This window comes from Filicampus tigris, chromosome 3 (assembly GCF_054856515.1).
Source record: "Filicampus tigris isolate MCC_2025a chromosome 3, RoL_Ftig_1.0, whole genome shotgun sequence".
NCBI classification, from domain to species: domain Eukaryota; kingdom Metazoa; phylum Chordata; class Actinopteri; order Syngnathiformes; family Syngnathidae; genus Filicampus; species Filicampus tigris.
The window spans coordinates 13,798,626-13,815,414 of NC_141219.1; the positions used below are offsets into that span (position 1 = coordinate 13,798,626).

At 39.6% G+C, this 16,789-nt stretch overlaps 2 protein-coding genes and 1 long non-coding RNA gene across 4 annotated transcripts in view; 2 read left to right on the forward strand and 1 right to left on the reverse strand.

Moving 5' to 3' along the window:
• The window catches only part of galnt2 (UDP-N-acetyl-alpha-D-galactosamine:polypeptide N-acetylgalactosaminyltransferase 2), a 58,868-nt gene extending 53,640 nt beyond the window's left edge, over positions 1–5,228 (forward strand). For both annotated transcript variants that reach the window (XM_086026135.1, XM_086026136.1), the window contains exon 16: positions 719–5,228. In XM_086026135.1, the coding sequence (XP_085882261.1) occupies positions 719–874 (156 nt within the window). In that variant the 3' untranslated portion in view covers positions 875–5,228. The remainder of the gene's footprint in view (positions 1–718) is intronic.
• Positions 5,229–6,398: 1,170 nt separating this feature from the next.
• On the forward strand, positions 6,399–16,499 carry smyd2a (SET and MYND domain containing 2a). Its single transcript, XM_086026667.1, has 12 exons — positions 6,399–6,698; positions 8,772–8,835; positions 8,938–9,048; positions 10,008–10,068; positions 10,913–11,040; positions 11,225–11,292; positions 12,357–12,459; positions 12,539–12,649; positions 13,422–13,545; positions 13,642–13,816; positions 14,399–14,507; positions 14,656–16,499. The coding sequence occupies exons 1-12, from the start codon at positions 6,526–6,528 to the stop codon at positions 14,737–14,739; spliced, it is 1,311 nt and encodes a 436-aa protein (XP_085882793.1). The 5' UTR covers positions 6,399–6,525; the 3' UTR covers positions 14,740–16,499.
• On the reverse strand, positions 11,707–12,448 carry LOC147149989 (uncharacterized). Its single transcript, XR_015086289.1, has 2 exons — positions 12,315–12,448; positions 11,707–12,208 (listed from the first exon to the last, which is right to left on the reverse strand). It is a non-coding gene; the product is annotated as an uncharacterized LOC147149989 (long non-coding RNA).
• Positions 16,500–16,789: the final 290 nt, after the last annotated feature.

The following is a 16,789-nucleotide window of genomic DNA, read 5'->3' on the forward strand; positions in this document are numbered from 1 at the left end:
TTGTTTACTGTATATTTGATTAAGTCTGTTTCAATTGTCCAGTATAGGGTGACCTTGAGTGGCTTGAAAGGCGGCGTATAAATACACCAAATTTCTGGTTACAGTCCACAATTTTACATCATGTGACCTGCATGTGACACTTACCAATGATCAACAGTACCTTGCCATTGCGAAGGCTTCAAACAGGAATTGGCCACTGAGCTTAGAGTGTCACGTGTCATCAGCAGGAAACTGAAAGCGTCACAGAAAGTCAATAGTAGTGTGGAAATGGATTAAACACCCGTTGTGAATTTTGACATTCAGCTTCATGTTAGAGGACAGCAAGTTATGCAAAATTCCCAGAAACACTGAACATTAAAAGTTGAGAGAAGTTCAAATCAAATTCACCTGTAAAGAGTAGAGTTCATTTTAGGTTCATCCGGAAAATTCACCCGAAAGCCGAGTAGTTCAATTTGTAATTCATTAATGTTGCTGGCAATTTTGAGGACATGAAATCTTTACAACATTGAATGGAAACAAGTTCTGAATAATTTGAGGCAGCCAAGGTTTCGTCCACGTCCAGCAGTCCAGGCCTTAAACAGTAATGTGAGAGCTTCGTAATTGCCGGTCCCCGATTATGGAACAAACTGCCTCCTCCTCACCCACGACATGTAGCGAAATGTCTAACCTTACAAACCACTAATTGTGTGCTGTCTCTGCATTGTTATTATATGAGCAGAAGTGGGAGCAGATTGAGTCCAACTCGAAGCTTCGTCACGTGGGCAGTAACCTGTGTCTTGACAGCCGCAGCGCCCGCATGGGCGGGCTCACTGTGGAGGTGTGCAGCCCCAACCTGAGCCAGCAGTGGAAGTTCACCCTGAATTTACAATCCTAGGGGACAACACCGCCACTAGACATCATCATGCTCTGCTAAGAACATGACACACCAACTGACGTTAAGAAGTAGTAGAAGATGTCGACTGGAGGTGAAAAACAAACATGATGGATGAACGGGTCCATCTTGCTCCTCCCCGGCGGTTTTGAGGTCATTTCTACACCACCACACCCCCTCCAACATACAGACTGGCAGAGGACCTTGTAGACCTTAAACAGGAAACTGACCATATTTAGTGGGAGGACCAGTGCTGGTGACGCTGATGATGAGGGGGATAAAAGCGATGAAGGCTTTCCATCCAACTACTACATACCTCAGTGGGTTTTTTTTTTTTTTTTTTCATTGATGGTTCAGGAGGCAAAATAACATGAATTCTTAGTCGTTTGTTTTCTTCAATGCTGGTGGAAATGAACTCTTTAGTGTTTTTATTTTGTAATTTCTTTTGAATATTTTAATTACTGTTCATTTGTGGAGGTTTGCAGGAGCAATTTTTTTTTGGGGGGGCGAGCCAGAACTGTTGAATTGGAGGAAAACAACTTTTGGGTGTTTTTTCTCCTTGTGTTGAATCGCGTCGGTTTACAGGATCAGTAGCAATGAGGTGGATAAAAAAAATATTTTCTACTAATCTTCACACCCCCATCCCCCGCCCCCCACAAAAGTTGAAGAGGAGATTACCCACAACACGCAGCGAAACTCTGGAGGAATTCTCGGAGAACATGGAGTTGAGGAGTTGTGCTCTCTCCTCGGGCCGTAGCACTGGCTGCTGCACTTTAGCATCCTCTTTTTGTCTTTAAAGCAACAACACACCACAAAGCTCTTAGCAGCCTATTTTTGTTTACTTTTTTCTCTCTTAAGCAAATTGGAAAAAAAAAAAAAAACTGCAAGGACAATGAACTCTAGAGGATTGATGTCTTTTCTTTACTCTTGCTGCTCTTCGGCTACTCCTCAGGAGCGCCTCAGTTTTATACAATTTCTGTTTGCATTGTGGTTTTATGTTGCTCAGCACATCAGACTGAATTTGTGTTATTTACTGTTGCGGCAGTTTCTCTCTAGAGGTAACAGGAATAAATAGCGGAACTTGTATTATCACCCCCAGTTCCTCTTAGTTTCTCTGGTAGCGCTGACCTGACGCACCACACTTGGTAAGATGTTTGTCCAATTGATTTATTGTTTCCCGCAGGGGGAACTCAACCACATTTGCAGCTGCGTAGATATTAAGTGAAAGGAACACAGGTTATATTCTTACTTGGATCGTGCTGAAATTGTGCATGTTTGTTGCAGTACTGTCACTCTCATCATGGGACAAGCTATCGTTTTTGGTGAAGTTATGACAGATCAGATTTGGTGTCATTTAAAAAAAAAAAAAAAAAGCTTTAATTTGGCCTGACTATTGATGGAACCTAATCTTTTGTCAAACAATTATGGTACATACAGTATTATTTCTGTCTGATGATAGCACAAAGTATTTAATTAACACAAATGACCTACAACTTAAGCACCAGAAGCAAATGCACCATAATGTACCATATGTTGTGTTTGTTTTCAAATGTTGGCTTAGACTTGTATGGAACGTCTGTATCCAAACGTGACCATTTGTTTTCCTTTCAGCTTTTACAATGTGTAACAAGTTTCCACAAAGAACATGATGATGACATAATTTTTCCCCCCCCTGACATTTGTTTCAACAGTAATTATGGCTTGACAGTATTCTGAACTGCCACTTGACCTTGAGACGAGCATGGTTTTAAATACGAGTGCGCTTCAGACCCCCTTACTGCTAGATGGCAGCAACACGCTTGACAACATCCAGCCACCATCAAATTGCATTGGTTTTTTTGCAGTGGAAGGACAATATCAGGTGGTGACAGTAATGCGCCACGCTGCTTTTCCGACTGCCAATAAGAACGAAAAAGACAATACATTGGGGATGGTCATGAATTGAGCTCACGGTTTCTGTATTTGCAATTTGTGTTTCAATCAATATGATAGTTATTTTTGTAATTGTAAATTCCATCCCTCCTTATCTAAATCAGTCCCAAAGACATATTTATGTCTTTTCACAGTCAAGCCATTCAATCCCAGGAACTTATATTTCTTTTAATTTTTATTCAAACGTTAGGGTAGAAGAGGGTCTGAAAATGACTGGTACTGAATGAGTTGATTATTAATTTGAACTCCTGATTTTGAGCTGCACACATCAGATTCAGTTCTCCAGAAAATACTGCTTAGTCAATCTGTCAAATGATGACGCTTGCTTCATTAAAACAAGCCATTTCATTGTGCGACTCCGATACAAAGTGTTGTCTGTTGTGAAGGACTGTTGTGGCGGATGGAGTACTCATTGAAAACAATGTTTTGGTTGGTTAGATAGTTCCACATTTAACGGCGCAGGCAGGAGAACAATGTTGAATGTCATGTAAAATTCATGAAGTGGATTTACAAGGTTGTCTTTGGACAGCATGCTTGTGTGTCATAATGATCTTGTTACCTGCAATAGTGCCATGCACATTCACAATTAAGAACCAGTTAAAGAATTCAAGGCAGCTGTGGGGAAACCCCCCAAAAAGCCCCACACTTGAGACAAAATTGTAGCTTTTTAAAAATAGATTATTGCCAATTCAGTTCCTCCAGCTTTCTCTCTATCTCACACGAAAGTTTTTTTGTTTCGTTTTTGTTTTTTTAAACTAGGTTTCCGTCCGTTCGTCTTGGGTCAATTTTGTTATGTGTCTTCCTTTGTCTTAAATTTAAGTTGAGGCGACCACGCTGACACTGCAGCTGCTTGCAGAGCCTATCCTGACACTTGATAGGCTTCGGCGCTGGGCTGCCAGCACCCGTGGGTGCCGGGACAGATACAGAGCTCGGTTGTGAGGAGAGCCCTGTTGCCATGGTGATTATACTGTACTCAGACGATCTAAATGTTAGTTGATTAGGGGGGCTAAAACTCAGATGAGAGGGGCTCATTGTGTTTGGAAGAATGCAAAAGAAAGTTTAATTTTGTTATGTTCTCTCAGCCTTTGTATCTTTAGAAATCAATTTTAGAGTAATAATTTTAGACTACCAGACAAATTGTGATCAAGTATTAGCAACACTTTAAAGCGCTCGCTCTGTTCATCGTGTTGTCATGGCTCCATCCCACACAAGATAGTGAAAATTCCACATTGAAAGTGTAGTTTTCATGCTGCTGTTTTCAGTACAGTATAGTGCAGATGTCTTCAAATCACATAACTTGTCGTACTGCATAGAATCCTTCCTGAAGAATAGAAACTGTTGTTTGGTGTACAGCGCCCTCTACTGCCACAAAGTAGCAACTGGAAGAGTTGAAAATGACATTTTCTAAACCGGGTGTGGAACCTGAATCCCGTGGGTCATGGACGGCCCACGAGAGGATGTAATCCGGTCCACCATGCAGTTCCAAAAATAAGTATATTTGATTGCCTCATATTTTGCCATAAAATCATGTGGCACCCTGAGGACTTTTTCTTAACTAAAATGTTTCCTACACATACTAAAACCAATGATGCGCCACCAAAGAATTTCAGGACGCCTCTTTATTAATAGCTGTTGCTTTTATGAATTGTTGTCTCTGCTCAACCAGTTTGACGCCAGCAGCACATATGAGTTACCATGGCAACACAGTCTGCTATTCTTTTTTTTTTTTTAACCAGAACCGTTCAACCAATGCCATATATTTAAAAAACAACACAATCCCATTGATTGGATGATTGAATGTTTACATCTTTAGCACATTGTGCCAAAGTTTATTCCTGTTTTTTTTTCTTTCTGTATGTGGATAAATGAGAACGGCATAACAGAATATGTTTTCCACAGGGTATAAACCTCTCAGCTTCCTGATTTTATGTCTTAATATTTGTGACAAGAACATCCAAAGCATGCGTCATAGTTTGAAAGTGACGTGTGATTGAATGCAATTTTGTGGACAAGAGAAAGGTGTAAAAATCAAGCTTGATACAATTGTCATTTTTATCTGCATAATTAGATTAGCATCAGTTTTAATTGACCAGACTTTAAGTATTAAAATATGACTTGGGCCAGGATGTGTGTCATATGCTTGAATTTTCAACAACCGATAACAAAAAATTAAAGGACATGAACTTTATGCTTGATGCTTTGTGATCCCGTGTGTAAAAGTGGATATTTTTGTATATACCTACATCCTAATGTGTGTACATTATGTACATACAGTATATGAAGTGTACTCAGCCCCAGGTTGCTAGCAGGTTTTGTTTTTGTCACACTGTGCAGCGCTTCTAACTGTTCCCTCTTTTATAGACACTGCAAACTTTGAATGAGGAGAAATGATTAACTTAAATAAATGCATTTATATAAAAACATTTGTGAAGAGAGTCGAGTATTTTGGTGTGCGTCCCTTATCTATTATAATTTGCATGACTCAGTCACGGATTTCTGCTCGTTTGTTTTCACTAGGTCTTGACGTGTGTTGACGCGTCATGAAATGACCATCCTGGTTTAATAGCTATATTTTTTATTTGTCACCTTTCTTGTGCTTTTCGGCGTTCATGAAACCAACATATTTAATGATAATGCATTTCCTTTACATAAAGTCAAATTTTCATTCACCATGAATCCCAAATTGTTGAAATTTCGCTGATTTGCTAACCTATAACCTCCTAAAACATACACATAATGACTTCCTGATCCCACAGCAGATGGTGGGATGACCTAGCGCCTCTGTTTTTTTGTACTTCCCATTTTATTAAATACTGAAAGACAAGTTCAGTTTATTGAAATTCTATTTGGATACAGTATCACCTCTAAACATAAGAACTAGGCTGGAAAATATATCGAATCACGATGTATCGTGATACTTTTATGCCGATACCAAGTAGCCTATTGCCATGTTGAAGTATTGATACTTTCGATACCTTATGTCATGTTATGTTTTGCACGTTCTATAACATAATTTTGGAACATTTGAGGTCCTTAAAGTTGAGCTTTGTAAATGAAGTTTTATTTATTGCACTCAATTACAATTACTGGAACAGTTTAAATTATGCACTTTACAATTGACAAATGTCTTTAATTTTGTGGTCATGCAAATAATATTTTCTGAGTTATGGTTATCTCATCTGGATTTGGACTCGGACCTTGTGGACTCGGACCTTTGTGGCTCAAACCTGACGTGGACTCGATGTGGGCTTGACTACAGCCACGATACTGTTCTGAGCAACCAGCGGAGTCCAGCAGAGATCAAGACTCTGCCCTTTACTGCCCTTTATCCATATGGGTCATTTTCATGTAATTCAATTAATAACGATGCACGCACTTCAAAATGATTTTTTTCTTAATTAGCGTTTTTATGCCGCCCGTATTTGAATTTTCTAAAAGTTATTTGATTTGAAATTGTAGGCCATAATAGTAAACACAATCAAGATATAAGACAATCAAGTGAAAGCTGTTTTTTTTTCTGGTTCAGTATGTTTAATGTGGCTGTACTTACGTATTTAAGTGAGTGTGATAAATAAGTATGTACGGTTGTATTGTCATCTGTCCACCAGGATGGCGGGGGGTGAGCGCAACACCCGCGTACCAATTGCGCCGTAGAAGAAGCATCGCATCAAGCCTGATCAGCAAGAAGCTGAGCCCAGGCAGTCAAGTCTGTACAACCAACCATGAAGAACGAAGGCATCGAAGGGACGGATCGGTTTCTTAGCCCGGACAGGGGCCGAGGTCTCCGGGCATTGAGGCACTTCGCCGTGGGGGAGCTCGTGTTCGCCTGCCCATCTTATTCGTACGTGCTGACCGAGAGCGAGCGAGGAGCGCACTGCGAGCACTGTTTCACCAGGTAACACTCCGCTAGCTACCCTCTCTAATCGCTGTTTGTTATTTATTTATTTAAAATGAATGCTTTCTTTAAAAGTTATCCATGTGTCTTAAACTGGGTTAGCGTTTAAACCCCTGGACGCCTACCTAGCTCAATTAAATGGGTCAATGCAGAGTATTAGCTCAGCCTTTATTACTGCCGATGTTACTGCAAAGATGAATGATCGCTAACGCAATGGAGCGCTCAGTCATGCCGAGACGTTCACCCGCTCGCACGCGTGGTTTGTCTAATAAACTCCATTCATTTCACTCACAAGCTAACCCGACTACACAACCTCACATTCATCGGGCCGCAATCACTCTTTTAATGGACACTTGTTTTGTCTCGCTCATAATTTCACTTCTCCCAACTTAGACAGGCATTATGTGATGATCTACAAACACGTTTCCATTGTATAGGATGTTCAGAAAGTCACAGTGCACTTACAACTTTATTTATAGACACGTTTCGGCATTTGCTGAAAAACATCCTCAGGGGGCGTGTAAAAATAAGTATGTCGTCTTAAGCAAAAGAAGGGAAAACAGGGACAATTCAATTCTACAGTATTGCCTTTTAATTATTAAAATCTCTTATTGCCTTTCACACATAAAGGTTGTACCCATGCTACATGAAGGTTTGTGGAGCAGTGAAAGGTTAGAGTGCTAAATATAGCTGCCCATGTGTCCCAGTAGTGGTGGTGGAGAAGAGAAAGCCAGGAGTGCCTGTGTTGTGCATTTGCTGCGTATATACAGTATATTAGTGCTGTCAAGCGATTACAATTTTTAATCGCAGTTAGTCGCATTTTTTATTGTTAACTCATAGTTAATCACATATTTTATTTATTGTAAAAAAAAATCCTTTTATTTTTCTGTCCCATTTTTTTCTTGATTTTTAATACCCTTTACATAAATAAGATGATTGGTTTCTTATGCAAATACTTTATTCAAGCGAAGTCAACCCAAACATATTATTTTTTAAGAATATGCTCCATGCAAGCCCAATAGTTGAAACAAGAAAAAGAAAGAAAACAAGAAATTCTGATAAATATTGCGTTTGTGGAATAAGAGTTAATCCACCTGTTTTTAGTCATCACTGGGGGCGGCCATTTTGTCACGTCTTTCAACTGAAAATGATATCACAGTTGCTCAGGGCTCACATAACGACCAATCACAGCTCACCTGTTTCTAGCTGGATATATGGTCATTTATGTGTTGAACTTGTTGGTTCAAAGTTGCAATTAGACGTACTTAGCCAATTCTGACTTTGTGTCATGAGCCGCATCGCGTCATTCTATGGATCGGCGTGGGCCGAATGAGCCGGCCGGGCCAGCCCGGGCAGGATTACCGATCCCGTGAAGGGCGACTGCTGCCACCGTGGTGTCCAGCGGCCACTGCAGGAAATCCGTGGGAAGGGCCCGGTGCGCGCTCGGAGTCGCCACCGCTGCCCACGCTTGCCGGTCGGGACGAACCGAGGAGTTGAGCGCGAGTGGGGACGAGCTAACGTGCTATTGCTACGCAGCTTCGGCGGCAGGAGCCCGAGGCTGCGTGCCATGCGCATACTTTGTTAGTAGCTCTTCCGTGTGGCTAACTAGGAATCGAAACTTAGCACCGACATTCTAAAATCTGAACGGTTCCGGGTGAACCGTAATGATGGAACCGATTCCACTCGATTCCGGGTTTTCGGTGGCCACCCCTATGGGGACACAGCCGTGCATGTGTCTGCCGAGCAATTCATCCTCATCGTCAATATTTTGAAGTAGGTGTAACACCTCCTCTACTCTAAAGCTTTTTTTTTTTTTATATATACATGTATAGATTGTGGTGACCAGCAGCCTTGATCAATGCTGCCGCTGGTTGCTATGGAAACCTTAATCACGCGATCAAAAAAAATTGACGGCGTCAAAAAGGGGTTGGATTAGAAAAGCGCGCTAAACTGACAGCCCTAATATATATATATATATATATATATATATATATATATATATATATATATACACATACACACACACACACACATACCCCTCATCGTATCAATGATGTGTTGTATTTATTACAGAAAAGAAGACCTTTTTAAATGTGGAAAATGTAAACAGGCCTACTATTGCAACATTGACTGCCAGGTAAGTCCCATTACTACATTTCTATTACTTGTAAATATATTTTTATGTGATTATCGTGGGGTTGCTTATTGTATGTATGTATGTATGCATGCATGCACGCAGAGAGGGGATTGGCCCATGCACAAGCTGGAGTGTATTGCCATGTGTGCCTACGGGGAGAACTGGTGTCCCTCAGAGACGGTCAGACTGGTGGCCAGAATCATCATGAAACAGGTAGAGTGAAAATAAGCTGTAGAGTGTTCACCAACAAGATACACTAAATGGTACAGAAATTTGAGTTTTCTTTTTCATTGTCAATTTTGTCATTTCCCCACTCTGCCATCACAGTGTACCAGTGATGACCATAGAACTGGAAGTTGAGCGTATTGTGGCATAAGAAAATGGTTCCGGCTGCTTGATGAATGACTACGTAAACAATAACATAACATGGGACCCCAAGGCTAGGAGTACATTCAACTTTTCTTGAACAAGTTTTATTCAAATCTAACACTTTTTGTAGTAACAACTTGACTTTACTGACATTTTATCATTTAACGCCATGTTTTTCTAAAAGGCTTGCCACATTACATGTAGCCTGTAACACAAGGCATTTCAGTTATGTGGTGTCTCGCTCCAAACTCTAAGGACCACTAAGTAAACAGAGTACATACAGTAGAGACAATGAGGATTAAGAGATGAAGACCAACATAAGAGTCTGGTGAATATACATATAAGCAGAGCTGGGCGTTCCGTCTTTCTGACCGACTGGTCCGTTTATTCGTCACAGATGGACGCCCGTTTTGCTGATGGTTGACGAACGATGGGGAAAATTCTAAAATAGATGGATTAAGCGTAGACGGAAACACCTTTATTTAGTCCGCCACCCGTCTGCAGTCCGTCGTTAGTCTATTTTTCGAGGTGAGGCTTTGATGAGCGCGGGGAGGGAAATGGTGAGTTGTTGTTGCTTGCCTAGAATGAATTGTCTTCAAGGCTTCTCTGTAGTGGTTGCCAATCAAGTCTCAGTGAAAGCCAACATGCCTGCGGTCTTACTGTTGCCCTCCAGCTCTTGTCGCAAGTTGCTGCATGTCAATGAAAATGTTTTTGAAAAAATTAGCTCACAGCAAACTGTTTTGTCACAGCTAAGCTGATTTGTAATATTCTTTTATGCTTTTGAATCCATGTCATGTTTACAGAGAGTCACAGCAGAACGCACGCCGTCTGAAAGACTACTGCTGCTGAAAGAGTTTGAAGCACGTGAGTATGGATGTACTTGACGTATGAACCACTACAATGCAAAGTTTCATGAAAAATCATTTGGGTAATTTTTTGTGCGACGATACCTGTACCTCTAGCCTTGCACTTTTGTGCTTAGCATAGGTAATTAAATGAATACATAAAGGATGCAGTACCTCTCCATAACGTACTTCACTTCAGGCGCAGTATAAAATTACTTCCTCCAATAGCGTGTGTGTTCTTAGTTACATCTACAAGCAATATTAGTTATACAGTTTAATTGTGTTAGCGCTGTGTCTATTTCAGACTCCACTGTAGCCTCCGGTTTTCTTAATCTCACTTTCGTTCACTCCAAATGTGCAGCACACTGGGACTTAAATCCCAAGACTCCTAATGCTGTAATTTCATGTTCTCCGCAAAACGTTGCTCACACTGTGCCCTCGGGCAAGGTAATCAATGATTATGTAGTTGAACATGAGCTCACAGGAATGATTGTTTTTTTTTTGTTTGTTTTTGTTTTTTCATTGAGAGGTGTTCACAGTATAAATGTTTTCAAGCACAGACTTGCTGTCACCTGTGTGCATTTGTGAGACTGAACAATATCACGTTGCATCCCTCTGAAGTTTGCTATACTGCAATACAACGATAGGAATGGTGCCGTTATGCTCTGTCTTTTTGGAGGACAAATACGGTCCATCTTGCGTGGTCTTAATTGTTGTTGTCATGTTTGTGCGTGTGTGTTTTTTTATAAATATATGTTGGAGGTACATTCAGTTATTGCTGTGATGTATCTGCAATTGCAGATCTAACAATAGCCCGAATAAATAAATCCATCCTTTTTCTTCCTCTTTAATTTCTTTCCCAGATTTAGACAAAATGGACAGTGAGAAGGATGAAATGAACCAGACGGACATCGCCGCCCTGCACCACTTTTACGGCAAACACATCAGCAACATCCCGGATAGCCAGGCGCTCACTGAGCTCTTTGCACAGGTTTGTTGGCTCATTTGCTCATGCATACAGTATACTGAAACAATGTCGCATTTCTAAACGAATGAGCGTTAATTACCCAACAGAGACTTGATGGTGCAGTGCATATTTTTAAAAAAATGTCCAGCTGTTCTCATAAGTAATTGTTGTACTCACGACTTCTGTTTCTGATACTTTTTGTGTGCAGGTTAATTGCAATGGTTTCACAATAGAAGATGAGGAGCTCTCACATTTGGGATCAGCTGTTTTTCCAGAGTAAGTACAGCAATGTCATCCTCTAACCAGAGATAATGCTACATTTTTTTTTTAGGGGGAGTGGGGGGCAACCAATTTCATTCTTCCAGAATTGTGTCCTAACACACATCTTCGGGGCATTTGTTTTATCTAGTCCTTAATTAGCATACTTTAAAACAAGATGAAGCACAAACATGTAATTTGTGTCTAAGGCTCACATGCATATCGCACTTCAATGTAAAGGACCAAATAACGTAGGCAAAGAGGACACGCGTGCAGATAAAAGTGATATGACGCAGGAAATTCTATGACATATGTTCATTTGTATTATACAGTGGTGTGGAAAAAGGGTTTGCCCCTTCCTGATTTAAATGTTACTTAAGTTAAATGTTTCCCATCATCAAATACATTTAAAAATTAGTCAGACACCACAAGTTAATACAATACAATACAATTTTATTTGTATAGCACATTTCACAACAGCTAGAGCTGTAACAAAGCACTTTACATACAAACAACAAAATAGCCATAATACAACAAGTGAAAATGGGGAAAGTCCTTTTTCCCACAGGGTGAGGTAGCTCTGACTACTTCTTTATCTTAAGAAATCAAATAATCATTTTAAAAATGCATTTTATGTGTATTTAGATTATCTTTGTCTGATCTTTAAATTTGCTTGATGATCTTAAACATCAAAATGGGGAAACTGCAAAAAAAAAAAGAAAACAGGCAAATGCTTTTTCATAGCACTCTATCTTTATTAAACTGAAATTTAACTTCTGAGTCTTCTCATATATTTTTTACAACTCGACATCCTGAATATGCTAATCCCTTTCTTGTCCTTTAGATGGCTACTGATCATCGTGATGGTGACATCTTCATGTTTCGTCTTATCTGGATGAATTTGAGCGTTTTATATTTGGCAGCAGTACCATGACTGAAAAAAAAAAAAAAAAAGACTAAGTGTTTCCTTTAATGTATGAAAGCACTCATGGAAATTTTTCGCACCATGTTCTGTATTAAATCAAGTAGATGATCCTTACCTAGCCATTCTCCACTCAATATACTGATGTGATTCCTTCCAGTGTAGCACTGATGAACCACAGCTGCAGTCCAAATGTCATTGTCACCTACAAAGGCACAGTGGCAGAAGTAAGAGCTGTGAAGGAGATCAGCCCTGGAGAGGAGGTAAGCATCTACTCATATGCACACACTATTCCAAATCCAGGTCAGTTTGGGTTAAAGGCTGTTCAATTTCTTTCCGTAGGTCTTTAACAGTTATATCGACTTACTCTACCCTACAGAGGACCGCAAGGAAAGGTTATTAGATTCCTACTTCTTCACATGCCAGTGTACAGAGTGCACGACCAAATCAAAGGTACGAGTGTCTGCCCACATGCGCCCATATATAGTGGATATGAAAAGTCTACACACCCCTGTTCAAATGAGGTCTTTTTGTGGTATCAACAAAAATGCCACGAGGATAGATTATTTCAAAGCTTTTTTTCCACCATTCATGTGACCTATAACCTGTACAACTCAATGAAAAGTTTTTTTTCGAGAGTGGGAGTAAAAACCAAACAACTGAGATAATGTGACTGTGTTCAGAATTGAGAAAAGCCTACTGGAACATATGAATTTTATGTGGGGTTAATCAGTTTTTTTTTTTTTTTTACTTCCCCTCTAAAAAACATCTTTTTTTTTTTCCAGTTCAACTGTCCATCTTATATTTCACAACAATGGTGTAAAAACTCTTTTCTTTTTAATATTAGAAAAACTTAGCATTTGAACAAGGGTACATAAACTTTGCATATCCACTGTAAATGTGGACCTTCGGATGGGCCCTCATTCACCTTTGTAATGACAACACGGTGAATGACTGAATTGTTTTATATGCTGAAAACAAGTGTGTGGGAATAAATCACTAAAAGGATACATGAACAATTGAATTATAACTAAGTTTTATTTGCTTCGTGTGACAGGATTGTGCTATTACATCATTTCAAATAACATGATGGCTGAAGCTTGAAGAATCCATTTGTAATTGCTCAAAGCGCCGCATACTACTTTTTTTGTTTCATTCAGAACCTATTAAGAAAAAGATCCCATGATATAAATATGAACTTATGTTTCGCTCTCTTTCTTCATAGGACAAAGAGAAGATGGAAATCCTGAAGCTGAGCTCCGGAGCACCTGAGCCAGAGGAAATCCGAGCCATGGTCCGATATGCTAAAAATGTCATTGAGGAATTCAGGAGAGCAAAACATTATAAGAATATCCTTTTCCACTCTTCCTCACATTTTTCTTTTTTTCTTTTTGTTCTTAAATAATTCGGTTAACTTCACTTGTGACGCCTTGACTCTCCCGCACGCCCGAGCGAGCTGCTGGAGATGTGCGAACTTAGCCAGGAGAAGATGGGCACCATATTTGCAGACACTAACGTTTACATGCTGCACATGATGTATCAGGCCATGGGCGTCTGCCTCTACATGCAGGACTGGGACGGAGCTATGAACTACGGGGAGAAGATCATACAGCCATACAGGTATAGACCACTTTCGGGAATTATTACGGTCCCTACTTTTTGTTCCTTAACATTTACCGGTATGTACCGTATTAATGAGATCAATACAGGAGCTGTATCAAAATTGCTGCCTTTTTATAAAGACAATACATGTTTTTGTTTTTCTGTTTTTGCAGTGATATAAAACCGCACGGTATCATGCTGAGTGCTGTTTGTAATATTTTGTTTTCCTTTTTTAGCTTCAAAAGGGTCAAAGTATCACGATTGTAAAAAAGAGTTATTGTTATATCTTTTTTGTTATTGTTAATGTTTTGTCATGTGTTCTGTAAAGCGCTTTGTCAAAGCTGCAGCTGAAAGCGCTATATAAATAAAGTTGAGTTGAGTATCGCCGTCAATGGCAGTGAATGAGTTAACCTGGGCTCTTGCTTGGTCTGTTCTGTACTTATGTAAAAAAAGAAAAAAAAAATCTACCCAACTATAAAACTGCTTGTTAAATCCCCTTTGACAGTGTCAATCAAAACGGCCTGCAATGATGGCACATACCACTGTGTGCAAGTGTCCCTAATGAAGTGGCCAGTGATTTTATAACATTGCTCTCTGCAGTGTGCACTACCCGGCCTACTCTCTGAACGTTGCGTCCATGTATCTGAAGCTGGGTCGCTTGTATTTGGGGCTGGAGAAGAAGACACAAGGAGTCAAAGCTCTGAAGAAGGTATTATTACACACTCTGGTCTGGTGGTATAATGCGTTAAATAAATAAATGTGGAGTACAGTTGGAAATGAATGCTCCAGAGAGGTTAATCTTGTGAAAGTTTAGGTGGACAAAGCAACGCGTCAATGTCACTTTTTCTTGTGTGCAGGCACTGGCCATCATGGAGGTGGCTCATGGGAAAGATCACCATTATGTTGCTGAAGTCAAACGGGAAATTGAGGAGCAAAAATAAAAAGAAAGGCAATCAAGAAATGAGAAGAGGAAAGCACACACCTTGACTGCATGGCATGCGTCTTTTTTTCATTATCTCCTTTGTCCTCCTTCGGAAAGGATTTGCTGTCATCTCTTCAAATTTTGGCTGAGGATGACTACAAGCACCTTCATCAGCTGGCTTGTCACTCACTAGCAGACTCAAAAAGGAGAAATCTTCCAAAGATATCATTTTTTGGGCTTACTTGCGCCATATTTGGGCTTTATTTCAGAAGCATTTATAACGAGAGGAAGCTGACTCTGCCTTGCAAGATGCCTTTTGGACAAAACAAAGACATCTCTTGTCTCGTCTGAACTCTACGCAATCTTGATTTTTCTTGTGAGTGAAATCATTGGCTGAACCATGTTCAAAATGCAGCAGATGTCTGATTACCTATTTCACATCCTTGTATTTCCTGGAAAAATGTCTCAATTACCAAGCATCAGTGTTTCTTGCTTCTTTAAATTCTTGCTTGAATTGACTGAGCATACGTCATCAGGGACTCTGTAGCAGCAAAAGAGAAAATGCAATCAATTGTTCCTGGGCCAGTAAGTGTTTAATTTGTGTCTGTCATGTTTGACTTAACTTAAAAAAAAAAAAAAAAAAAAAAAGACCTGCATGTTTTAGAAGTTGTTGGTGGTGTTGGTTTGTATGAGGCTTGTTGACCAAAGCGCCATGGGCTTTAGTGAACTGATTGTTCTGAGTGGACATTCATCAAACACAAAATTACTACACCTGCACTACGTAATGACAAGGAAACATTTCCAAGTACCGGTATGTATTGTTGAATTAATACCCTTCATCCTTTTCATCCTTTTAAGTTCAGAATTTCTGATACTGTTTTTGGAGTTGCCTAATGATGTGTCCCTTGAGTGAATATTTACAATAACTGAAAAATATAATACAAGATATGTAAAATATATGCTGACCTAAGGCTTGCAAAAATGTAGCTTTTTAGGCTAGTTTGTCAAGCCACAACAAACAGTATTTAATATTTATTTTTCTCCCTTTAAATATTTATGAAGCTGAATATTTGACCAGGATGTCATATTGTTGTAGTCAGCTATTGTTTGCATGCATTTTAGCAATGGAGTTGAGCTATTGGCTTGAAATGGAAGCGTGCAGTTTAATTCTTTAACTTTGAATGCGTGCTTTTGGAAATCATTTTGTGACTGGAATGCAAAAGATATTTCACTTCTACTGGGCTTTAAAATGTAGGACTACTGTTGTACTCAAATGTTAAAACAGGATGATGTCATTTGTGGCAATTTTTTACAGATTTATGTCAGTCTTTTGATGGATCTTTGTCATGCACTGCCAGAATGTAGCTGTAGACGTTCCACTTTTTCTTTCAACCGTGGGTTCAGCTTACCTCTTGCCATGAGGTGTCACAAATTGGTAGCAACTTAGGTAATACTGGCTAGCTGGTCTCTTAAGGTCAGTATGACGTGACGAGCTGTCCTGCAGCTTTTGAGAAATTACATTCAAGGGCTGTCGGTGATTAAGCATTAAGACGAATACTCCTCTTTTCCAGTGATGTCATAAAGCAAGACAAAAGGTGTGGCGCACATTTAAAAGGCCACTGTATATTCTGCATGAACAAACACATTTTGGTTTCTTTTAACAAACTGCAATTGTCAGGCATGAATCGTTACAGTACTTATGGAACGTACACAAACAAAATCTCTTTATGTAATCTGTCGGTGAATTCCAATAAATAGCATTATGGCCCTCAATTACAATCAGGTGTGCTTATTTGGGAGCAATAACACAGCATTTGCCTTGAAATGTTTTAGTTTTTGTGCTTTATTTAATCTTCGTGTATAACATGGAATTGACAACGATACACTAAAGAGAAATTAAAGAAAATACATTGATCAATACGAATTCATCATTGTATTCATATATTGAAAATACAAAATAATGGAATATACAGTATTTGTTGCGTGTACATACAGTACAACGCATCGCCACGTGGTGGCAGTGTGAAACGGTAACGTGTATAAACCAATCATGTGCGCCGTTCAAATGA

Excerpts from the sequence above, each read along its gene's own strand:
- smyd2a (XM_086026667.1), top strand. The coding sequence starts at position 6,526 with ATGAAGAACGAAGGCATCGAAGGGACGGATCGGTTTCTTAGCCCGGAC. Across the intron at positions 6,699-8,771 it reads TGCGAGCACTGTTTCACCAG|AAAAGAAGACCTTTTTAAAT; the intron begins GTAACACTCCGC and ends TATTTATTACAG. Across the intron at positions 11,041-11,224 it reads TCACTGAGCTCTTTGCACAG|GTTAATTGCAATGGTTTCAC; the intron begins GTTTGTTGGCTC and ends TTTTGTGTGCAG.